Raw genomic sequence first — 25,650 nt, 5'->3', positions numbered from 1 at the left:
GATCATGTGCAGGGAGAAACCTTACAGAGGATTTATTAATGCAAGGTGACAGCTGCACAGGCTAAGCGTTGTCACCAGAATTATTACGCATTTTTGAAAGAATATATTACAAAAACATTTTGTGATATTACTCTTCTGTGATGCGTGTTTTAACAAGGTACTCCACCATGGTTGCAGCTGCAACTTTGGCACTGGCATCTTTTGTTTTTAAAAAGGTGTCTTCCAAAATCTGCGTGCCTTTGTTCCTCAGGATCACAAGGCAGCTCCTGGATAATAATGCTTATGTAAACCTTATTTGTTTGCTTTTTTCCCCCCCGCTGATCAGGTGATTTTTACAAATGACCCCTCCCTGCCCCCAGGAATGTTACCTTTTTTGTTGATTTATTTCTGTGTATATATAGAGCCTCATGTGTTTATTTTTCCTCCCAGATGGTAGGCCTTAATGCAACATTTATTGTGTATCACACATATCTCATTCAATGTCTCTTCCAGGATATTTGGCCTTTTTTACCATAAGGTAAATATCTGGGAAGGAAAGAACACACCTCATTTTGCTTTGTAAAGAGCTTCACAACTCCTCTCAGGGATTTGTTTTTATCTTCTCTTCAGTTACACATTGTGCTCCTGAGAGGAGTTTATATTTTAATTGTCAGTCATCATGAGGCTTTTCAAAGCCAGAAAGTATGGGTGTTGAATCCTTTGGGGATCTTAAAAGTCACCAGCATTGTCGGGTAGCTCACCTGAATTTTCTTTGTGAATGAAGTGTGTCTAACAACGTAAGGGGAGAGAGATATTAGTCATGACATGCACACGTTTACAACATCTGCCGTTCCCTGCCTGTTTAGGTGAATCCCAACTTTGCTTAATGCCATTTGCTCATCTGTGACCCAGTTAGAGGAATAAAAAGTCTCGTGTTAGAGAGAATATGAATCATGTAGATGTGGTTTCGGATCCTCACAGTGGTTCCAGAAATAATAACCAGAAACCTTCTGCATCTTTTGTATCACTTCGTAATACACGTGTGTGCCTCAGAGTCTGAGCAGGAATATTTTGTTTGAAATGATAAATATATGTGTACTAGAAGTAGCCTTTAAATCCTAATGCTTAAAGTATCTGAATTTAATGTAATAATGTTGTAGGATACTGCCCAGCTGGACAGAGGTTCTGGAAAAGCATTGAAATATTCCATGTTAATCCATATCCTCAATAGCTAAGATTATGTGGATAACAGTTTCTCACTGCTCTTGATGGGCACAGCCAGTGTGGCTCCACAGTATTAGTTACGGTCCATCATGCTGATAATGAGTTTCTTAATAAGTCCCTTAGTACTCACTGACAATGACTCATACTTCCGAACTAGGATCTCCTTGAAAATCTCACTGTAATGGATGAAACGTTGTATCCCTGTGAAGATTTTTTAATTTTTTTTTTTTTTAACTTGTATGTTTAGGAAAAAGCCAGGCAGGTTTTAAAGGAACAGTGTGCTTAAACATAAATTCTGAGTGGTCGGATTTAACTGTCTGGAAAGGCAAAGGGGAAATGTGAGCTCTGATTTCAGTGATAATTGCTCTTCCTGACTAACAGAATGTTAGATATTCTGGAGTAGTCATTAATTGTAAAAACAGCCTCGGTTTTTCTTTTAAAATGCCACTGTCTTGAAACTATCACAAATAATTGCAAAACTTTGCACTTTCACCAGTGATTGTCTCTTGGAGAATGCTTCTACCCACATCATATTTTCTGCAGTTTAGATGAACACTGACCTGTCAACTGGTTGAGCTTTAAAATGTTTTGAAGAAGTGTCACACACTGAACTGTTTTTCAAATAAGAATAGTGAAATATGGATTTGATATGAAGGCCTGAAAGTTTTCTGTCTTCAGTGTGACTTTGAAAAATAAGACTCTGGGATACGAAACCATAAAACAGGACACTGGAATATAATGAACTGGACTTGCTTCTACAGCATTTCTGTTTCCATTTGTGGTCTGTGTATTTTGATAAAATTGTGGTTAAATCATAGCTAACCTTCAGTTCAATTATTTTAGGTATTTGGAAATAAGATGATAATCCCCTCCTTGGATGGGGACCTCTTCCAGTGGGATCGGGATCGAGAGAGCATGGAAGCAGTTCCTTTCACAGTAGAATCTCTTTTGGAGTCATCCTACAAATTTGGCGAGGATGTGGTCCTGGTTGGGGGAAAGTCTTTGACGACCTATGGGCTGAGCTCCTACTCAGGGAAGGTAAGAGCCTGAAAAGTTGTCTTGTGTGTTTTGAGCACTGTCCTGCAAACTCTTGTAACTCTTGAGATTTAAACTGTGGTACAGCTCAAGTGTATAACTTCAGGGCAAAAAGGGCAGAGCCTGAGCTTCTTGGGCAACAGCTGCAGTGGGCTGGAGTAGGTGGCATGGCTGAGCCCCTCACTGCCGTCTCCTCCTGCCTGGGAGCTCCTGCTGCATCCCCTGTGCTGGCTCTAAGCCTTGTCTCACCCTTTGCTCAGCTGATTCGACTTGCAAACGCAGCAGAGCACTGCCCAGTTTTTATTGGATTAGTTCTATGCTGGGTGAGCTGTAGGAAGGAGTCGGGGAGTGCCAGAGCCAGGACAAGGGGAGGGACGCTGGGGTTTGTGACCAGAGGCGAGGATAAGAGGATGACCCCTTTCTGCCAGGCTGGAAGAGGAGTTCAGCTTTATCACCTGGCTCTACTTGAAGTAGACTTTGCTGTCCAACTTACTGCATATCAGTTAAGGCTTTAGGTGACACTTTTTTCATAACTAATTTCAGATTTTCCCAAACTAATGAGAAGAGAAAAACATTAGACATATTCAAAAGTTTAAGACTTGTAGTGGTTGTCAGTGTGTTTACTATCTCTCAGAAGAAGCTCTTCTTACATTGTAGAGTCCTATGTAATAGTTAAAAACTAGTTGCTATCTGTCTAGTACAGAAGGTGTTTTTCTTCTGAAACTCGCTGGTTCAAAATTGTGTGTCCTGAAAGAGCACAGATGGAAAAAAGGCTAGAAAAGGCCCAGGAATTAATTGCATTATTCAGGGTCCTAGAACTGACATACCCATCCCCCTCTTTAATGTCAGATGTTGTTAAAGTGCTCGTAGATGCTTTGTGTAGTGAAGAACAGACATTTGGTAAATCGGAAACATTGTTACATTTTGAAACAAGTAAAAAAATAGATTCAGTTAAAAAAATTTAAACTTCACAGTGTTTGTTTTAAGCAAAATCAGGGTGGGTTTGTTTTTTTCATTTTCACCATACATTTTAATGTAGAACACTTCTGTGGTGTGGTATAGAGTCATCACTAGTGCTAAAGAGCATAGACCCAAAACAAGAGTTCATGCATTCCTTTTGATTTCCTCACCGGGCTCTGTGCACCAACAGACTGCTTCTCCCCCAGTGCTCAGGAAGTGGAGGTTTTAATTTCTGTTTTTGTTCCTTCTTTACACTCACAGTAACAGTGGTGTCTCATAGGAGAAATAGTGCCTGACTCTTCCTTCTTAAGAGTTCAGGCAGTCTCTTGTCTTTGGCAGTTTGGTGTCAATCCAAACTTCCTAAGTGTGTTCAACTCTCTTTTCAAAATACAGTTGCTCATATAATGCAAATTCTGTTTGAGATGTGGACTGTTGCAAAGTCTGTGTGACTGTGAGAGTTCAATAAGGTTTTCTTTTTCCTAAATAGCTGACAAGGCAAAGGGGGAAGGCTCTGTGGTATTTTATATAAATCAGTAGTACTTCATTTGAAGCTGATAGAGTTATGCTGAGACAAATACGACATGAAAGCAGAATTATGCTGTGGGTCTTGTAGGAATGCTCTTTTGATGTCCATAAAAATAGTGGGAAAAGAGAAAGCTAAGATTTCTTTCTGTTAGAAGTAGAAATACATGCAAAATATACTCAAATGGTAGTCAAAATACCACAAGCCGTAAACTTTCTAGGATCCTTCGAATATCCTAGTTCTGAAAAGCCCTTATCTCTTAAACCAGGCTTTTCAACATCCCCCAAGTCGAGCATCTAAAGTCACTGTGCTTGAAATTGCCCGGCAGCCAAAAATGTGTTGTGAGGATTGTTAGCTTTGAGTGTCGCTGTTGGTTACGCTTGTTTTGAAGTTGCACAGGGGAGTCTCCTGCCTTGTCCCTCAGGTGAAGTACATCTGCTCGGCTGTGGGGTGTCGCCGGTGGGACGACGATGAGACGGAGCAGGAGGAGACGCTCCTGTTACACCGAACCCAGAAAACAGTCCGTGCTGTTGGACCCCGCAGCGGCAATGAAAAGTGAGTTCAGAGACAGTCCCACAGACACAGTTCTTGATACGTAATGTTTTAAGGATTTGACCTTCTTTTTGCTCTCATCAGTTTAGGAATTGCACAGGGAGTTTAGATTGTTAACCAGAGGAATGCGCCGGGCTGTTGGCAAGGATCGAACCCTTTTGCTCTTCAGTGCTTTTGAAAATGTCTTGGGCTTCAGTTTTAGGGTCAAACAGAAAAGATGAGAGTCAAATGACAATTACTTCCCTTGTCCTTGCATACCTCAGTTTATCCCTGTTCTGCTGCACAAGGCAAATGTCACTAATTTTAGTTCTAACTGTTGCTTTTTGTATAAGAAGGGGCGGTTTAAAAGTCTTCTTACAACCTACTGATTCATGGTTAAGTTCTTCACCTGCTCATGGTAGCTATCTCTGGTGGGTTTTTTATACTTGATGTCTTTAGCTTTCATTTTAAGTTGATATTTTAAATCATTCTTATAGCTTTCATTTTAAGTTGATATTTTAAATCATTCTTAGATCTGTGTTATTCATTTCATAATGTAGGTGGTCTGTTTTTTACAAGTTGTAGAAACTGGTTCAGTCTGTGGTTTTCCTAATACGGTCACATTTAAGTTTTAATACGTTAAGGTTTTTATAAAGATGCAGACATATATTCTGCTAAAAAAGCCCACCAAACCCCATTTGATAAAATACAGATTTAGAAGGCTGGTTACTGTATGTAGATACAGTAACTCCCCAGCAATTTAGTGGATAGTTCATCATTCCCTGTTCCCCTGCTCCCTCTTCTGTTTGCAGCAGGATGTGACAGGTTGTGCGTCTGTAGTGTATCAGGGATCACCTAATGGGAACTCCAATAGATTAGAGTTCAGATCAGATGTCTGAGAAGATAAATCTGGAGTTCTGTTATTCTTGGAGACTAAAATTAGCAGGGAGAAGTGTGTCAAAAACCATAGTATTGCATCCTGTGCACCAGAATTCTCCTGTCTTTGTGGTTAGAAACAGAGGTGCCTTTCCTGGTGACATGGAATGAATGGGATAGGTCTGGGGTTTTAATTCAGTGAAAGAAACATGTATGTAAAATATGCCAAACGTTTACCATAAGGGTGTAAATTCTTTAAGGAGACAGTTAGGCTCCTGGTGGTTGCCAGACTGATAAGAAATTCTGGATATCCAAACATACTGTTGAAGAATATTTACCCCTTTGTGCAGTTCAAGACACAAACTTGGCATCCTTTCCCATCTGTATCTTTGTTGGTTTACAAGAATTGAAGAGCTTTTTGCTATGCAGTAAAACTGTGTTCTTTATACAGTTCATTATGTAGTTGTCTTTTCCGAGTGTTAACCGATGGGACACGAGTGGTCCTGGTTTCATGAAGTATCTGCCAAGGGATCTGTGTCAGGTAGTATGTTGGATTAAAACAAACAAAAAAAGCGTTGTCCCTTCCTCAGTTTGAAAAATCTTACATTTCCAATCAAATCCACTCAATTAGTGAAGAGAAATATGTCTTGTGTAGGATGCTGCTTCATAAAAGCTTTGTACTTGTTGCTTCCATCAGCTCCACAATGTTTTCCTACTAAGCAGACCCAGCTGTACTATTTGATGATTTTAATTGCCCTCTCCTTATACTAAGCCTTCAATGGCATTGGCCCTACTTCACCAGCTGTTTTCTCAGCTCACCCATCATGTTAGGCAAGATTTCTCAGTTTGTTTGGTTTATGCTTTGGATTAGCACTTCCCTCCTGGTACAGTTCTGTTCATCTGACAGTCTGAGAGTCTACTGTGAAAATATGGGCCAAATATAGATAATTCAGTTTAGGAATCTTCTGGACAGAGGATTTGGGACTTCCTCGGAATATACAAGTTGCTTCTACGAAGTTTTTCTCTTTTTCTTTAAGGTGGAATTTCAGCGTTGGTCACTTTGAGCTGCGCTATGTCCCAGATATTGAAAGCAGAGCAGGATACATTGAGAGCAATTTTAAATCAACTATGAACAAAGAAGAAACAAAAATCATTTCGGATGTGGAGGAGCAGGAAGCTATGATGAAAGACACAGTGATAAAGGTCTCGGTGGCTGACTGGAAAGTGATGGCTTTTAACAAACGAGGAGGACATCTGGAATGGGAATACCAGGTAGGGGAAAAGACAGACTATTAAATATCACAGAAGTAGAAGTTTTGAAGATGTCTTTCATCTTGAGTTTCAGGCACTGTCTTTGTAAAAGAGCACACATCTGCTTGTAATTTTTTAACTAAAGTTCTGACTTTGAGCTGCTGCATCTGTTACAAAAATTAAAACAAGGAATTTAGGCACATTGTTTAGCATTATTCTTATGTAATAGCTCGTTAATACAACATTAATTTTCCAATTACCTCTCTCCTTCAGTTTTGCACTCCAATTGCTTCTGCATGGCTGCTTAAGGATGGCAAAGTAATTCCAATCAGTCTGTTTGATGACACAAGTTACACTGCAAATAATGAGGTACTGGAAGATGAAGAAGATCTTGTGGAAGCTGCCAGAGGGGCCACAGAATCCAGTGTCTATTTGGGTGAGACACCAATTGCAGCATTATCTGTAGTAAATGTTATTCATTTCCCTGTTGAGGTTGTAGTAGAGATCTTTTTGTACTGGTAGATTTCAAAACTTTCCTGTTAGTGGTTAGAATAACAGATAAAGAATAACACTAAGAAAAAGCCAGATAGTTCCAGCCTCCCTGGTAGTGGCTGTTGAGGAATAATCTCTACAGCATTAACAAGGGTAGGAAGTTTGAGAGGGGTTTTAAAAACCCAAGCTGCTTTATAGCTCTTAAAAATTTCTGGCATTTTCCTGTAGCACCAGCTCTCCAGCAGTGAAAATGAGGTGTCCTGACCTCTTGATTTTCTAGAACAGGGGAAACATATTACTTGAATTCATCTAGCCTAGCAATCAGAGTCAGTATCTCTGGTTCTCAGAATATAAAGAAATATTTTCAGAAATGGTTTTAACCACATTTTACTGGGCAATTTTATTATGAGGGCGAAGAGAACTAAATCTAAAGACTAATATGCTCTCTGATTTATTACTTAGGTATGTTCAGGGGCCAGTTGTATCTTCAGTCATCAGTCAGACTTTCTGAGAAATTCCCAACCAACCCAAAGGCTCTGGAATCCAAGAACGATAATGCAATTATTTCTCTTCCCAAAATCAAGTGGAAACCTTTAATCCGTAAGTAGCAATTCAGAGTTTCATTTATTGTCTTAGCCCGGAAAAAAAACAGGACATCTTTCTGATTTCCAGTATGTTCCAAACTAGTCTGATATTTCCAGCTGTAAAGCAGTTCAGGAACTATTTCTGTGCTTTATTAAGTGTTTATTTTTTTCTAATTAAATGTTTAATGTCTGCTTTCTTTTACTATGGATTTGACAGGGTCTTTTTTAACAACGAAGTGTTGGGTCTTCTAAATTGAATTTTTCAACAAAAAGAGAAAGAAACTTTTCACAGTGATGTGAATATGAGTGAATTGACTTGTCCAAAACTACTCTTTTAGCAAGGGGGAAGGTGTTAAATAACTGTAACCTTAAAATGTCCTTATTAATGTTTCCTTGCATGAAATTTGCTTCTCGTGGTCTGGTCCAAGAGGGATTTTCTAAGATTATGCAGTTGGAGTTCTCATTAAATTAATATGAGAACAGAATTTTTAGAACAGTTCAGCTCAGAAAACTGTGTCTTTTCTTCTTAGATTCTCCTTCCAGGACTCCAGTGTTGGTGGGCTCCGATGAGTTTGATAAGTGCCTCAGCAATGACAAGTATTCTCATGAGGAGTACAGTAATGGAGCACTGTCAGTTCTGCAGTATCCTTATGGTAGGTGAAGTTCCAAATTTTAAGTGTTTCAAATAGCCAGGTTTACCCATTTATTGTCTGTGAAATTTGACAAATGACCAGTTGATTTTTTTTTAACATTTAATGAACTAGGAAATCATTGTCCAAATTAGGATTTCCAGGTTGGGGTGTAGGTACAGCGAGTGCCACGCAGAGCACTTCAGAGTGCCTGGAATTGCTACTGCAGAGCTGTTCTGTGTGCTGCCATTGCCACTGATAGTTGGTCCGAGTGGAGAAAGCTGGAGAATTATGTTATTTAGAATTTGCTAACAGTGCTACCACCACAGCCTGGTGGTGGAAAGTTTTCCATATGAAAGATATTCTGGCTTAAAGCTATCGGTGGTCAGGCCTCCTGAAGAGGCGAACTTTGATGGGTGACCTAGTTGCTGTCCACCACCTTGATTTACTGAATTTGCTCATGTGCCGTTTAAAATCATGGGGCGTGCAAACAAAAATACCCTATGTCTGTGTAGGAAACCTTATTAATGAGAAGCCAAAGCTGTTTTTTAGTTACCTGCAAGTAAATCTTGTCTCTGTGTGTCTTTCATACACAGATAATGGTTATTACTTACCCTACTACAAGAGAGAGAGAAACAAACGTAGCAACCAGATCACTGTTCGATTTTTTGATGATACAAATTACAAGAACATTCGCAAAAAAGATCCTGTTCTCCTGCTCCACTGGTGGAAGGAAATTGTTGGCACCATCATATTTTGCATCGTGGCCACAACTTTTATCGTACGCAAACTTTTCCATCCCCATCCGTACAGCAGAGTAAGTGGGTTTTTTCCCTGAATTCTAAGAGGTTATTATTTTAGCTGCTTCTTTCAGTTTTGAGTCTGCAGTGAGTAATATTAATAAGTTAATAACTAATGAGATTAAAAAAATCAAAAGCCTAAATTTACTGTTTAATCTGTCTGTGAAGGCTGCCAGCTGCCACAATTTGCTTAATGGCTTCAGCAGGTAGATTAGACTGCTTCAGCATCTTGGGAGATACTTATTTAATGCTGTATCTGGGGTACAAACTAGTTTCAGGTACTTAAGAAGTTGATTTTGTTTGTTTGTTTGTTTTGTTCTTGTTTTGGAAACCGTGGTTAGCTGCGGAAGGAATCTGAAACACAGTGTCAGACTGATTGCAAATATGAGCCCACTTGTGGAGATGTTAAAGACAACAGCTGGAGTGATGTCAAGAACTCTGGATACGTGTCAAGGTGAGCTCTGTCCAACACAACATGAACAGGGTGTTGTCACTGTCACAACTAATGCTGTCTTGAGATAGAGGAGTAGGTGTTCACTTGTTCTTACCTAAGTACTCCTAGTCCTCTGACTTTGTAGGATGATCAGCAACCGACACAAAGAACTCTGTGACCCCATTACTGACAGGACACTGCAGTTATGATGAGTCTAAGCAATTCCAGAGAGTCAACAGATTACATGTCATCAGGAAGGTTGCTGTCATATTTCTTGCTGATATGCAAGATGGGAGATTGATTGATTCTTGAAGGTCTTTATCAGTGTTTACTCCCTCTGTTTCTGTGTTTATGGTTTAAGGCAGAGAAAGGCAATTGCAGGTGGAAACAGGTGACGTTTTATATACTCTGCACAATAAGCAGTCTATACTTGAAAGAAAACCTTTGTTGCTGTTACAAAGGAGTTGGTTAAGATAGAATGCTTCATAGGGGCATGTCAGGATGCTTACTCTGGAGCAAATGTGACCATTTCCTGTACATTTGCATGGAAAGCAAGAACTGGAGTATTTAAAGCGAGCTAAAATAAGAAAAGTTTAAGGACAGTGATGTTTTAGAAAGGATATTTAGAAGGACTAGTTGCAGAAATAGTTATTTGGGGTAGGGCTAAAGGCAAGTCATGATTCAGAAAATACTTAGCTGTCACCACCTGGTTTGCTGTAGAAACTTAGGTTACATCCTTGTGGTCCATGATCCAGTAAGTGTGCAACCTGATATTCTGAAAAACCTCTTCAGGTGGTCTAGTGCATGCAGAATGGATCCTGCTGGGTTGGGATGGACACTGAATAAGGGCACAATCAGCAACTGCCCAGTTCATAAATAGAGAACCATCTGACAGCTTCAGTGGGTGAGCAGGGAAAAACAAAAAATGCTTCAAGTCATTCACCATGTTTTGCCCTTACAGAACTACTTCAGTCGAAGTCATAAATTACTTTATTTTTCTATCTATACTAATGCATTTTTCTCCTCTACCTCCCTCTATTCTTCTGTCCCCTCCTCACACTCTGCTGCTCACAGATATCTGACAGATTTTGAACCAATTCAGTGTCTGGGTCGTGGAGGTTTTGGAGTGGTTTTTGAAGCCAGAAATAAAGTGGATGACTGCAACTATGCTATCAAAAGGATCCGTTTGCCCAACAGGTAATGAATGGGTTTGTTGAGACACAGAAGTAATGAATGAATGGTGGAATCCTGTCCTACCCTGAACCATCTGCTCCTGAGCTGAATTCCCAGATATTTCATTGGCATGAATGACACACTTTTTAATGGGGGGGCTGACTTAGTTTTGGCATCAAGAATTTGGCATATGTAATCCCAGCAGAGGGGTGACCTGCCTGGCTAAAATACTTGGATAGCAGGACCCTTGTGACGATGCTGCAGCTCCATGGGAACTCCTGTGATTTCCTTGATGAACAGAGCCTTTGCTAACAGGACCAGTTATTGTAGCACACTGTTAATTTGCTTCTCTCCTTCCTCTCCTTACCTTTCCTACTCCACCTTCCCTTTCTTTTCTCTCTCCCTCACCAGCTTTTCTGCCTCCATTTGTCCATTTTTTTCATTTCTGGTCCCACAACCCCTACCTTTTCTCTCAGTCATAGGTGGTCAAGCCATGCTGCTGAATTACCCTACCCAGAGCTTGCAGCACTTCCTTTTAGTGGGAGATGGGAGACACTGCTTCTGGAAATCTCAAGTTAGAACAGCAAGAGGGAGGGGGTAAAGCTATGAAATCTAGAATTACTATTTTTTTTGAATGTGTTAAATAATTGTGACTATTTAAGATAAAAGGTTTTGTTCAGAAATTTCAGGTAGCCTGAATTCTTAGTTTCCAAGCATATTCAAACCCATTAAATAAAACCGTCAGACTTCATTTGATTCAGCTAGACTTATGAAGAGAGATAAATTACTTCAGTGAGACAGAAGGCTACCTGCTTTCCTGTCCACAGGACAGAGATAGTCCTTATGCAGTCTCCTTACATTATTCCAATTAAAAACAAATCCTAAGGTATTGCTGTCCATCTTTTGTGTCAGTGTCTTCTATATCCCTGTAGAATATTACTGTCTAGTGATTTTTTTTTTACCTTTTCTTCTCAGTTTTGCTGCCTGTGATTATGTGAAAAGGGATGACTAAATATTTAGCCACTGTGAGCACATACTGCTCCTCCACACTCTAACCTAAAGGAGTTACTCTGGGGAATTTAAAACATACTTTTCTTTTGATGTGAAAAGCAATACTACTGGCCTGGTTTGTGCTGGGGCAGCTTTTATTAAATCCTTTGCAGAAATTTATGTGCTGTGCTGTTGCTTTTTGTGACCATGTCTCTCATTGTTGCCCTCATCCCAAATCGCAGGGAGCTGGCTCGGGAAAAGGTGATGAGGGAAGTCAAGGCATTGGCTAAACTCGAACATCCAGGGATTGTCCGGTATTTCAACGCGTGGCTAGAAGCTCCACCTGAGAGATGGCAGGAAAAGATGGATGAACAGTGGTTAAAAGATGAAAGGTAACTCATAGGGGTTTCTCTCTAACACTTAAATTTGAGATTGTGCATCAGCAGAACTGGAGAAGTGGTAGAGGATCCAGGAGAATTGAGAGACTGTGTAGGAAAGAGTTATTAACTTGGCCTGTTAGTTGAACAAGGTACAAATATATTACCCTTCTGCATAGAGTCTCTCTATTTTTTGATCCTCTGTTGTGTCAGGGTCCTTCTTTCAGCTTAGGAAACATCATGTAGTTCTTAATTTAACTTGTGTAATTGAATCTTTGGGTGACTGGATTTCTGTTACTTTCCTCCTCTTTGCTATCTTGGTTTAGATGGATCTGATTCAGTACTCCAAGGCTTCAGTGAATTTATTTTAGCAGAAATATGCGAGGGATAATCAGAGTGACGATTTGTGAAGCTCGGTAGAAGTAGGTTAAAAATGGTAAATTAGATACAGGAGTTTAGAGAGTGTAAAGAGAAAGGAAAAAGTGGGTGTGTGTTGGCATTTAAAGAATGAGGCCTAGTGCAAGACTATTGAGTGGTCTCATAATAACATCTTAACATGCCTCACAATTTTTAGAATACAGCAACCTTTATATTTCAGGCATCAAATTAACATTTCACAGCTGTAATTCCTCCAAGGCACTTTAAATAGTCATTGCAGTGCGTGTTCCTAAGGACTGAATTTTTTTCAAGCTGAAGATAAGCCTGATTGCACACTGGGAGTCCAGGCAGCAGAGATTGCTAAATTTTCCTTTATCAACACTTTTGTCTCAATGAGAAAACATTATCCTTGCTAAGGCAAACGGATGCTAAATCCTGGTTGTTAGTGATTCCCACACTTGGGTAGTCCTTCACCGTTACGGTATGACATGGGTCTCAGAGGTAGCAGTTGTTAAAATCTTCTGAAAATGCATTTCTAGTGGAATGAGTGGAATGATGGAACCTGCTACAATTTCTGTAGTACTGATCTCTCAATTTTGCTTTCCAGCACTGACTGGCCACTCAGCTCTCCCAGCCCAATGGATGTCCCATCATTTAAGATCAGGACAGAGCCATTTTCGACGCAGGAGCACATTGAAATTATTGCCACTTCATCAGAGGGGGTGGGATCTGTGGGGATACCCTGTGGTCAGTCAAATTCATCTGGAAGCCATTTTTCTCCTCTGGAATTTTCTGAGACAGACAACAGGGACCTAGAGCACTCAGAAGATCCACTGTTAAACCTTCAGGACAGTGTCCTTATGGGCTGTGATGTAGAAGGCAGTACTATCAACAGTAATGAGCTGGAAAATTCCTCCCTGGAAATTTGCTCTTCAGCTGTTCCTATTGTACACCTGAAGGAAGGGACCTCCTCTTCCATTGTGTTTGAAGATTCTGGCTGTGGAAATGCCTCTAGTAAGGAAGATAAAGTTGATGTTTCACATGATGAGAATCTTTCTGAGGATAAAGGGAAAAGTACAAAGGAATCTGATAACAAGAAATCTGCTTCAGGAAGTCCCCTCTCTGTTTCTCCACCAAGGCCAACAAGTTTAAGCCTGGACCTTTCTAAAAATACTGCAGAAAAAGTTAAACCCACGTCTCCAAAGGTGTATCTTTACATCCAGATGCAGCTCTGCAGGAAAGAGAACCTCAAAGACTGGATGAGCAGAAGGTGTGAGATAGAGGAGAGGGAAAGGACAGAGTGTCTGCAAATATTTCTGCAGATAGCTGAGGCAGTTGACTTTCTGCATAGCAAAGGATTAATGCACAGGGATCTCAAGGTTTGTATTCATAGGTTACTGTAGAAAGTGTGTTGGATTTTTAATTTTATTTATTTATTGCCATGATCATCACTGAACGCCTGAACTTTGCACGTTGTGCTTGTAACAGTTATCTCGGTGGCTGTGTCTGTGGGCAAACGTTTTCTGGTTTAGTACTGTGGGATTATCTTTGGAGCTATCCTAACTTGAATTACCTATGCCCAAATACCTCACAGAAGTCTCTGGTGCTGTAAAATTCCTGGAACTGACTCAAATACTGACTCAAATGGTATCACAGAGTAACTGTCCCTCTGCTACATTACAGACTTGAGCATCAACAGTTCCAAATTTCAGTGATCCTAAAGCAGCAGTGCCAGGTTGGTTAGTTCAGGGTCAAATTCTGCTTTAAACTGACAGATGATGAGTGTGTGGATAGAGGTAAAATTGTTTTGTGTGTGGGAGTAATATGGCACTGGAGACAAATCCTGCTAAAATAGCTGACTCTTATCAGTGACCTCAGCATGGGTGTTACAAAAGCTGGGTTAACGTCTGTACATTAATCTGGAGGTGCAGTGCTCCAGGAAATAAACATTCATCATTGCTTATTGCAATTAAAGTCTTTCTTACAGCAAGACTTCTTGTACCTGGCACAGATCTGCTGCATTTGTTTTATGGCATCTTTAATTCATGTTCTTTAGGCAGGGTTGTTCAGTGCTGAACTGTGTGACAGAGCTATTTTGGATCCTGTTCTACCATTTCAAGTGAAGCAGATAATTGGCAACATTAAGTTTGCAGTTGGACTCAATCTTAGAGGTCTTTTCCAACCTAAATAATTCTATGATTCTATTTTCCTTCTTTCTATAGCAATACAACCTAAGAGGAGGGTGTTACTCTTGGTTAGAGAAAGTAAAATTTGATTATTAGTGCTCTGGGATTGAAATGTAAACTGTCCTAGAGTTGAATTCTGAGTCAATGCTGACTATCACAACACAGCTTTCTACAGGATTTGTAATATTTTTAATGCCTGATAGCATCCAGACAGTTAGGACTGGGAAAAGTGGTTTTAACCTCTGGTATTTAATGTAACTGAAGTCAGGAGTAACTTGTTGCACCTTTTCTTTCATTCTCCTATGCTAGTACCTAATTTTGCTGAAATTTAAAGTACTGTATGTGTTACCAAATACTAGAATTTAATTGAAGAGCCCAGCTTAAGTTAATTTTATTAGCACAAGCTCTGAGAAATGGATCCCTTTTGCTAAAGTGGAGAGGCAGTTCCTGTTTCTCTTTGCTTGTTTGAGGAGGCATTAATACCCACCTTAGTGGAGTCATCACTGAAATAGCTGTAACTGCTGTTGTAGCTTCTCAGATGGTAATCATTTGGTATCAGTGGAAGCAAAAGGTAAAAATGCCATCTCAGATGTGGCAGTAAAAGGGGATTCAAATTCAGTAATACTGAAAGGATATGTCAAAGTTAGAAAAACTCGTTAACCCATCCAAGTATTTTCTTTTCCCATCAGCATTAGGCAATTACCTTGAACAAGTTATCTGAACAATCTTTAGTGCTTGAGAAACTGACCATAAAAGTAATTAAATCCCTGTACTAATATGTTGCTAGACATGTTAATTAATAACCTTTCTTAACAATACTGTCAGTTGTAGCTCCCTTCACTGAGATTGCTGTTCAGTAAACTTTATGTAGAGCTTCACTTAAAACTGTATTAGTCTTAATCACTAGGTGTGGAGGGTTTTGTTGGAACATCTTAAAAGTTCAATGCTGGCAGCAATTTGAACAAGAGATTTAATTTTGTTTACTTGGTATAACCAACTTGGAAATGCTCTCCCTGAATGAACAACTTTCTCCTTCAGGAAACTTTCTGTGCTTGTACCGATGTTATTCTTGGATCCCAGAGTTTGTCTGTTATGTGTTAATTTGCCGAAAAAAACATGCAGTATATTTAATTATTTTCTGTACTTTTCAGAAGCTCCTTGGAACAGATCTCACCTAATTTTGTAATTAGTCCAAGAGATTGGTCATGCAAACCTGAGTTCATGCCAGCACTAACAAGTGAATAATCTGCAAAGCTGCTCTGGCCTTGCTACAGGCAGAGCTAAGTGGTAGCAGAGGCCAGTTCTTGCTCCCATTGGCACCAACAAGAACTGGTAGATCTGTGTGTAAATAAATTTGTATGTATGAATGTTAAAAGATCCAAGAAGACATTTTAAATATTTAAATTAACAGTGCACATTAAGATGCATTAGCTAGGCTCCTGCTAATCAGAGATACTGGCAGGAATTTAGGTAGGCAAGTGAGTAGGTCACAGTTCAAATTCTTTTGAAGAAAATGGATTACAGAAACAAAAGTCTGTCTGTCAAGTGAATTTAATGTTATTCCCAGGATAAGCTGTCGGTCATGCTTGGCAGCTCAAAAGAAATTATCACTTTCATAGAACTGCAAGAACAGTCTTGGATACATTTTACAGCATTAATTAAATTAAACAGAGTCTTCCAGATGTGTGAGAAGCTTATTCATGTCTGTGAAAAGATAATAGTTCTTGCTCTGACTGAAGAATATGGAGGGAAATTTCTTTGTGCAGGTGGCAAGATAACTAAACTAGAGGGTGGTTATATTTGATGCAGTCTTCTGATGATTTAAATCAAAATTGTGTGCATCTGCCTTAGACTTCATCTTTCCAAATGAGACCTTGAGGGTTTATTTTTGCTGGTACTTTGCAATAGCAGAGAGTCCCTTCTCCTTAAATTGTGGAAACTATACACCAACCTATTCAGAGACAGTCTGTGTCCAACCAGAGAAGTATAAAAATAAAACTTCCTCTTAAGAAGAGTTTTTCCTCTATGAAGCAAGATAGATCTTGTAGAACTCTTCTGTGTTTGTTGGAGGAGGAGAATGGGGATCAAGGCAGTGGGATACAAACCCCTAATGGAGACATTTGATCCTTGAGCATTAAAATTCTGATGCAAAGGTGTTTGCCAGCATGGCTGTGCAGTCGGAGGGTGGGTGCTGTGCAAATGCTTCAGGAAGAGCCTGGAGGTCCTGTGGGCTTACAGGGTAGTAGCTTTTGTGCCCTAAGTGTGCTGTGACTCTGAAGGGTTTGACATTCATTACAGGGAAATATAGGGGAGATAAGACCTGGCTCAGAAGGCAGTTTCAGAGGCAGGATGTGGGCACTGGGGAGCTGTTTCTGCAGTGCTTATCTCAGAGCTGTCCGTTGCTTAAAAAAAAAAGCCAAGAAACCTTTTTTTCCGTCTCATTTCTCTCTTGCACACAGTGGGTTTGTCTTTAACTGAAGAAGTTGGATGGGCTTTGAAATAGGTCCGTTTTGTAGTCCCTTAATCTTGTGGAAAAATATTGCCCTCTCTCTGTCTGCCTCCTCCTGTTCCAGCATTTGTGTCAGCAAAACACGGACCATGTTCTCCCAGTCTTGAGGGTCCGGGAGCTCTGAGAGGACCTTACCCAGCACCACCTGCCTCTTTACCACACCTTGGCCCTTTCCCTGTACGTTATCCTGCTGTTTCCTCCCTCTTGCAGGATCAGTCTCTTCTTTCCTCAAAACTGTGTGTTCATCTGTATTTGTAACAGAGGCAGAGTGGTTTTATTTCAAAGAAATAATCATTCATTTGGTGGGTGCTGTTCTATCAGCCAGGATGCAGATCTTTTGAAAAACCATCTGGTTTTTAAATGGTCCGTTTAATGGACCATTAGCAAAGGGACATCTCAGTTCCAGTCTCTTATCAGGTTAAGCCAAGGATGGTGGTACGTAGCAAACAAGCTTAAGGAAAGTTGAAGCCAGATCATCACTGTTGCTGCTCTTGTGAATTGCAAAGTCCTTAAGCTTCTATCAAAAATAAACTTTCAATTCTGTTATGCTGGCAGCTTCTCCCCAGTCAAACTGCACATTTACGCTGCAGCTGAAAAGCAGACCTTGTTCCCAGGCTTCCATTATCTATAATTTAATGTTAGGATGACATGCTGTGCGCTGGTTAATAATAAAGGGAACGAGTTTAGCACTTCGAGATTAGAATAAGAAAGTCCAGGAGTCAGAACTGCAGCATCTGGTGTGAATGTGCCATGTGATGGGGAGCTGGATAACTTATCTCTGCTGTTCCCAGCAGCTGTTGACTCTTGTGTATGTTCCTCAGCAGACCTGTGTGGTGCTGGTAAACCTGCTGAATGGCAAGAAATGAGTATTTTGAGTTTCAGGAAGGGACAGTGTTTAATACAGGAGTAATTCGTGTTTCCTCAGTAGCTACAATTCGTAGCTGTTACACTTCAGCAGTTTAATGAGTGTTTTTAGCCCTGACAGCATGGCTTCTGAATTAGAACCAAGTGTTGTAATGGTTGAAACACGGACACTTGTTTAGTACTCATTTTTTCTTTTCACCTCTTTGTTTTCTCAGCCTTCCAATATATTTTTCACAATGGATGACATAGTAAAGGTTGGGGATTTTGGACTGGTAACTGCTATGGACCAAGATGAGGAGGAGGAATCGGTACTGACCCCAATGCCAGCCTATGCCAGGCACACAGGACAAGTAGGGACCAAACTCTACATGAGCCCGGAACAGGTTTGTGCTCTCTACTTTAAAGCTGTATTTGGCAATGCCTGGAAGAGCCCTGAGTTCCTGGGAGCTCAAAGATCAGGCACTCCTAGTAAATTGTTGCAGTCAAGCCACTTACACTCTTCCTCATCAAAGTAGAGTTTTAAGATAAATTGAATTCCAAAACCAGTATTTTAATATAATATTTATTATAGCAAAAAAGTGGCTAATGATTCAAACTTGGCGTAGTCATTTTCTTGCTTTAATGCTGTACAAGGATAACTGTGTAACATTCCAGTTAATTGCAGGAGGACACACTCCTCCTGCACGGGGTTTAAGTAAGGTGAAACATGTTGCTTTGCAGTTGTGTGTGCAGAGAGGAGCTGAGGATGAGACCAGGATCTTGGTCCCTGATGCTCACTGCTGAAGTTTGCCAACGTGCCTGTGCTGTAGCTTTCAGCCCTGCACAGAGCTGACCACTTCCATAGGTGGCCTTGAAAGGGTGCTGTTTTCCTGGTACATAATGACATGCAGTGAGTAGCTTGATTGCCCTAACCCTGATTTTGCCTTTTCAGATCTGTGGGAACACCTACTCGCACAAAGTGGATATCTTTTCTCTGGGACTGATTCTCTTTGAGCTGCTTTACCCTTTCAGCACACAGATGGAGAGGGTCAAGGTATTTATGTGTATGGGTTATCCTCAGTTGGAGCATTTGTTTGAAGTAGCTATTGACTTGGTGAAACACTGGCAAGAGGTTCCTGTCAGTTTTGAGAAAGCCTTGCAATTAGCAGCACAACTTCTTTATCAGCCTTGTACAGACCCCCTGAATCAGGGAAAATAAATTGCAGTCTTCCGAATGTGTGCAGTTGAATGGAGGCTTTAATTTCTTTACAAAGCTCCTCTGTTGTCAAGCCAAGTAAGAGAAACTGCTGAACTAGGATATCCAAGAACTCAAGCAACAAATATAGCTTGTGACTTTAAGCCTACCAGCTTGGTTTTCATTCAAGAACTGGAACCATGCAGTGCATTTTTATTATTTCTTCCTTCGTTTGTATCTGCACTGCTTTTTCACCCAAAGCACTTTGTGAAAAATTGCTGTTCCTTTTCCTGTAGTGAGTCTTAGCTGTGAGTCTCACTCAGCTTCAAGCACAATCTTCCCATAACTGATGACCTTCATTGCATCAAATGTGGATTTGGGATGTTTGGTGGTTCATTACAGCTCTTGCTTCCTGTTACAATGAGATCCATCTTGCTCAGGAACAAGTTCATAGAGAACAAGGGCGACAGCCAGAAAGGCTTTTCCTCTTGTGCATGGTGACCAGTGACCTGTGCAGGAGAGAAAGAGTCATTATAATTCGTATTTATCATTTATATGTGCTTGGGAGGGGTTACATTCTCATGTGGGGATGGAGTGGGTTTAGCAGAGAGGTAAGAAACAACAACAGCCTGACCAAGTGCTTCAGCCATTGCAGTCTTTTGCTTAAAATGCTCCAGCTTTTTATGGCACAAAGGAGCATAGTCTAGGGGAGGAACTAGTGTTTAATTTTAACCTCTTGCACTGAAACCAATTTCAATTTCCCTAAATCAGTTTTAGTAAAAAAAGATTCCCAATAAAGAGCCATCCTGGATTCTCTCTCTCTCACAGCAGAGACTACAAGCTTTACCCTTCCACTTAGCAAGTAATTAGAATCAAATTTAAATTACATCTAATTCTAATGTTTTACTTCAAAAAAGGGTTAAAAGAGTGCCCTGACCGCCCATGATTTTCACTATCATCCTGCTCCTTTTGCTAAAATCCAGAAGGAACCTCCAACCCCCTTCATTGCCAAGTTCTGAAATTTGGCTACTTCAGGAGTTTTTTCTGAGTTGTTACACTGAGGTTTTCATTGGCATCAGCCAAGCATTAGCATTGCCTGCTGAAGCAAAACATGCTCTGCCCTGACCAAGTAACCCAGCAAATTCTAGGAATCCGTGACAACTGCCTGGAAAAATCCCCAGAGGTGGAGCATGAGACCTGCCTCTGTCTCAAGCTGTTAGCAGTTGGTCTGTGGCAGTGCAATTTATTTCCAAATTAGATGTTTTGAAATAGGTCACTAGTTGCAGACTGAATTGGCAGAGAAGGAGAAAAGTTTTTTGAAGAATTTTAATGTCATAAAACTCAGTTCTCTTGAGCAGGAGTGGGACTGTTGCCCATCACTATTAACTGGTCAGTTTATACTTTCAGCAGAGTAACAGTGAATTGAATTTCGGTTTAACTTTGGAATTTTTATATTTTGTGCTCAAACATTTGAAAAAAGGAGATCATTCCTAAAAGAAATGAAGGGCTGAATATTGTGCTTCTGGCTGAACACGGTAAAAGTACTGTCACTAGATGGAGCCAGTGGCCTTGGTATGGAAGAAACACAGAAATACCCATCACAACTGCTGATAAATCTGCTCATTCCTCCATAAATGTTAAATAAAGTCTGGTGCTTGTGTTACTAAGACAGAGACAGTAATTTCACATGTCTTAATACTGGTGTAGACCATCTTGGGGGTTATGGGTGGTACACAGATCTGCTGACTTTGTTGAGCTGAAGTGAGAAAGTACACATTTGTGTATCTGACTGATCTAAAACGGCAGAGATCACAATTCTTGTAATTCCTGTTGCAGTCTGTATACATGGAGAAGCAGCAACTTGTCTGTTCAAGTATGTTGTGACTTTTTTAATCACTAAAGCAAGACTTTTTTAAAAGAAATTTTTTTCCATGAGGCTGATTTGTTTGCATAGTTTGCATATTTTTGAAGAACAGAGTAATATTACTGAAGAATGCTATTTTGGAAAAGTTATATGTTGTTCTTCCTATTTTTGCAGACCTTAAGTGATGTTAGAAATTTGAAGTTTCCACCGTTGTTCACTCAGAAATATGCACAAGAGGTAAGTACATCTGATGCTATCAATGATACCTTTTTCTTTAATCATTGTAGCTTTTTTCTTTGTTTTCCATTTGCTTTGCAGGTAAAAACAGAGAAAAAAAACCCCACTTTAGCGTTATTAAGATGCATTTCTCTGTCCCTGTGCTTTACATTTCAAAGCTATGACATTCCAGTAATGTGGATGATGATACTTTTGCCACAAAGTTTACCTCCAATAACTGTACAATATTACCTGACCTCCCTTTGTAATGTGCAGTCATTCATTTCACATACTTCATGATATGATTTCTTGCAATAAATCCATATTCCCAAGGAGAAAGTGCAGAGTTCCAGACAGACAGAGGGGAGACTGTAGGTAGCACATCCATGGCTGGATGGGATCTCCCTCCAGGAACTGGATCTCCCAAGTGGGAAAACATAGGAGCAAATTGTGCTGTGTTCTTATTAGTCAGGTCTGTAAAGTGATGTGGTTGCAGATAAAGAGGAGGTGATGCACCAAACCGCTCCAGTAAAAAGCTGAGGTGCTGTCAGGTGTTCATGGTAACTTCAGTCCAGCAGCTAAATGAGACCAGCCTTTCCTGCTTTACAGCTGTAGGCTGCCTGGGGGAAGGTGATGTGCTGTGCTCAGCTGCAGCAGGACACTAATTCTGATTAAATTTGAAGTAAATATTCAAATTACCCTTATATTTAAAGGAAAAACCTCTGATTTGCTGTGAAACTGTGAATTACTGCGTGACTTAAAACATGGTGGCTTAAACGTGAAGCTAAAAATCACTTGTAAATTATATTTCACATATTTAATATTTTGTTTTGATTGCAAATAAGGTAAAGGTTTTATAACTCTTAAATCTTGGATCAGATTTGGTTTGCCAAATTGTTTGTGGTCCTTGACAGTGAAGCCAGTTTAACAGATGCACACTGATACATTTTAAAATATTTAATGCACTTCTAGCTGCTGAGGCAAAGCAGTAACATCCAAATTACTCAGAAAGAACGGGGGGGGGATTTTATGCTTTTTCACACAGCCACAGCTGAAGTCAGAACGTTAAAGAAGAAAGACTTTGTGAACTGGTTCATGTAAAATGTGTCGTGTTTTCTTTCAGTACACCATGGTGAAGGACATGCTCTCTCCGAGTCCCACTGAGAGACCAGAGGCTGCAGCAATCATAGAAAATCCTGTCTTTGAAGACTTGGAGCTCCCACCCAAACCAGTGCTTAGGCAGAGGTCACGGACAATGAGTCTATCAGGAAATAAACATTCCAGACAACCAAGCAAATAACTATCCTCAGGATCACTTCTTCCACTCGGCAGGTTTTACAGGGATTGTTCAGCAGAAGGATCCTATGATGCAGAATGTTTATCTTGGAAACAGTTTACCTAAACTTTTTTTTGCCATGTTTAGTGTATAAGACATGTTGGACAGATTTTCCTTTACTTTGACAGCCAAGGAAAACCAGTAACCACACTTTTCCACATTCCATTTTCCTTACCTTAACTTTCCGAGGCGGACGGGTCCAGCTACTGTGCTTACCAATGTTGTGCTCCATTGTCAGTTTTTTTGGGTTTCTTGGGGTTTTTTGAAGCTTGTAAATGTCAGCTTGCTGGGTAAGTGAGAGATCTGTAACGTGTAAATAGAATTAAAATACTGTATTTTTATAGAGCAAATTACAGTCTCTAAGCCTAGTGAGTATCTATCTGGATCACTTGCTCTTTGGTGAAATGAAGATGATTTTGAAATGAACTATGACTCCATTTTTGTCCCTGGTGTGTAAACTGGGAATCTGCACTATTTTTAAAGCAAAAAAGTACCACAGTTGTACATATTGTCACTGTCCATAGCCACTCATTAGAGGAAATCATTTCATACTTCTGCACTACTGTAGATCTTAGGGAATGCATCTTATACAGATGAAGCTGTAGAGAAGGAAAAGGAGCTTTTTGCCATTAAATGGGGGGTTTTATAGGCGGTGGTTGGAAGAGCCATAGTCAAAATTATGTACGAAAATGTTGTGATTCTGAAAATTTAAAGCTAATGAAGTCATACGTGTCATATGTAATCTTGTAGATTTGTACTTTTTAAAAAAAAAAAAATCAACCTTGTAGGCATTTGTGTAATCTGCTAATTTAACTGCCTAATGCCATGCTTTTATTTCTCACTGTAAATATGTTAATTTTTATTTATAAAATACAGAATCAATCCATTTGGGTTGGTGGTGTACAGGATGCACTTGCTGTAATTGTTGAGTGCATTGATTATTGTGACTTCTTTCAAGTCTAAATGATTTAATAAACTTTTTTTATTTATGAGACAAAATAGTGGTTGCTTCTGTGGGAAGCCCAGATCTGTGCATGCTGCAGGTGGCAGCCCTGTGCAGTGGGAACAGGATGGGCTCTGCATTCCTGTAACTTCCTTTGCTTTCCTGTCTCACACTGGCCACAGCGTGTGTGATGACGCAAAACCGAACGTGCTGCTTGGAAGTGAGATATGATCTGGAGAAAGAAGGGAATTGGGCTTTAAACTGAGTGGATTGAGGAGGCAATCTCTCACCTGTTAACAGAGAAGGAAGAAGAAGGGATAATTCTTATGCCGTTAGAACTGCTCTTCTAGAAATGCGTTTTTACATTTCACAGAGTTAAATTTGTTAAAGTTGTAGCCTCTGAAATCAGTTTCCTAAAAAGGTGTTGGATGCAAATCCTTCTGGGGATCACTGCACTGTAGTGTGACACTGCGACCAGCAATTAAACCAGCTGACACTCTGCTGAGTCTCTGCAGCTTTGTGATAAGACTGAGGTGAATTACAAAGATGGTCTCCCCGTGCTCTTGGATAACTGTGTTAGATACTGGCTTGTCCAGGTGAAGCCAGAATGCTGCAGAGAAGATTTGGTCAGAAACAGAATTTAATTGCTTTTAGCTGGGGTTAAAGCAGAAGACAGTTAAGTGTGTCCTCTTCCCTTGGATTTCCCAGTTTGCATCAGCTACAACAGCACAGTGGAATGGCCACATCTGAAACTTCTCTGGCTTCCCTGCCAGCTCAGTGATTACAGATGGGAGCACAGGAATGAGGAATAAGGTATTTTTAACTTGATGGAGGCAGCTGCCTATTCCAAGGGCCCTGCAGCATTTCAGTACCAACACTGGTATGTGTGTTCACACTAGGTGTGTCTGCATACTCTGGGATGTTACACTTACCCTCAAAGGTGTGTACAAACCCTCCCCTGTGTGGCCCATGCCCACAAAAGCATCTGGCCATGCTCAGCCCCTCACTGCCTGGGTCAGTCTTTGCTGGAGTGTGTTGTCCCTGTCTTTGCACCTCTTTGCCCCAGCGTTTGACTGAGAAAGCCTTTTCCCTGACCAGAGAGGTTCTCCTGTGAATGGAGTGTTCCTTCCTGCCAGCTGTTTTTGTGGAAGGACACCTGAACTGGGATAGCTGGGAGCCTACAGCCCTGCAGGAGGGGCTTTGACTGGGGCTGTGATGCACTGTCCCAATCCCCTTCTTACAGAGGATATTACCTGTCCCTCAGCTGCCTTCCCCCCCAAAGCTCTTGGGGCTGGAACATAATTCCTTGTCCTGTTTTATCAAAATTAACAGGGTGGCAGCAGCAAGAATCCTGCCCTGTCCACCCTTGTGCCCACTGGACTTAGATGCTGCCCCCAGAGTAAGGTGTAGTTACTCTACTTACCACTTCCATGTTGTTACTGGAGTCATAGGATCTGGGAGACCTAACCCACTCCATGAAGAGCCATTTGACAGGAGAACCAGTGTTGCAACCCCAGGTCAGGGCTGTTTTTTCTACCATACTCTTGAGAGAGAACTCCTGACCCTTGTACCTGTGTTTTCAGTAGCTGAGCTGCTGCAGGCAGGACATACTTGCATTTTGCCACACCTCTGAGGACAGTCCTCAGCTACCTTTGAGGTGGAAGAGCAGGACTCAGAACTTGTATTATCCTCCCCTTTTTTTAATTTTTCAGCAAAATAAAGTTCTTCACCCTTCTCAGTGCCTCAGTCTGGTAGTTTTAGCATTAAATGTTAGCCTGGACATCTTTCTGCTGTGCTTGCTCTGCTTCCCAGGCTGCAGAAGGGATTGACACTCAGAAGGAGGTATTTCAGAAACCATCTTTGAAGTGTTTCATGCCCATAGAAGATCAGTCTAAGAGCAGGCTCTGAGTGCAGCAACCCTCCCACATAAACCAGTGTGAGACCCCACCACAGCTGTGCTGGGGAAGCGATGGCTGTTGTCTCAGGGGTCACCAGCCCTCATGTCACCCTGCTACAGAAAAGCTGTTGGAAGTCCAGACAAGCACTTAGAAGTAGTAAAAATTGTGGTTCCCGTTTATCATGATTTTTTTTTATGTCTATGTGGTCCATAGACATCACAGTGCAAAACACACAAGTGAGTAATGATTCCTTTTCACATCCTTTGAGTGGTGTCAGCCACCTGTAGTCCCCTTTGAAACTCCTGGGCACTCAGTGCTCTTGGCATTACAGCAAGTCTTGCTCATCTCCTGGGCTCTGCCACATAGGATGTTCCCTTCCAGAATTAGCTCACAGATAATTCACAGAAAGCCTCAGAAAGCTCTAA

General features: G+C 40.6%; 1 protein-coding gene across 1 annotated transcript in view; it reads left to right on the top strand.

Annotated features, from left to right (window-relative positions):
* Positions 1-23,374, top strand: part of EIF2AK3 (eukaryotic translation initiation factor 2 alpha kinase 3) — a 36,509-nt gene extending 13,135 nt beyond the window's left edge. The window contains exons 2-16 of the mRNA XM_018086574.2: positions 2,047-2,241; positions 4,146-4,276; positions 6,166-6,400; positions 6,653-6,815; positions 7,334-7,471; positions 7,986-8,108; positions 8,681-8,901; positions 9,226-9,338; positions 10,392-10,514; positions 11,723-11,872; positions 12,843-13,614; positions 18,010-18,177; positions 18,726-18,827; positions 21,007-21,069; positions 22,172-23,374. Coding sequence (XP_017942063.1) covers positions 2,062-2,241; positions 4,146-4,276; positions 6,166-6,400; positions 6,653-6,815; positions 7,334-7,471; positions 7,986-8,108; positions 8,681-8,901; positions 9,226-9,338; positions 10,392-10,514; positions 11,723-11,872; positions 12,843-13,614; positions 18,010-18,177; positions 18,726-18,827; positions 21,007-21,069; positions 22,172-22,348 — 2,859 coding nt within the window. The 5' untranslated portion in view covers positions 2,047-2,061 and the 3' untranslated portion in view covers positions 22,349-23,374. The remainder of the gene's footprint in view (positions 1-2,046; positions 2,242-4,145; positions 4,277-6,165; positions 6,401-6,652; positions 6,816-7,333; positions 7,472-7,985; positions 8,109-8,680; positions 8,902-9,225; positions 9,339-10,391; positions 10,515-11,722; positions 11,873-12,842; positions 13,615-18,009; positions 18,178-18,725; positions 18,828-21,006; positions 21,070-22,171) is intronic.
* The last annotated feature ends 2,276 nt before the right edge of the window (positions 23,375-25,650 follow it).

This window comes from Manacus vitellinus, unplaced genomic scaffold (genome assembly GCF_001715985.3).
Source record: "Manacus vitellinus isolate BGI_N305 unplaced genomic scaffold, ASM171598v3 scaffold_98_pilon, whole genome shotgun sequence".
Taxonomy (NCBI): Eukaryota; Metazoa; Chordata; class Aves; order Passeriformes; family Pipridae; genus Manacus; species Manacus vitellinus.
The sequence above is the reverse complement of the archived record's forward strand: the minus strand, read 5'-3'. Positions and strand labels throughout refer to the sequence as shown.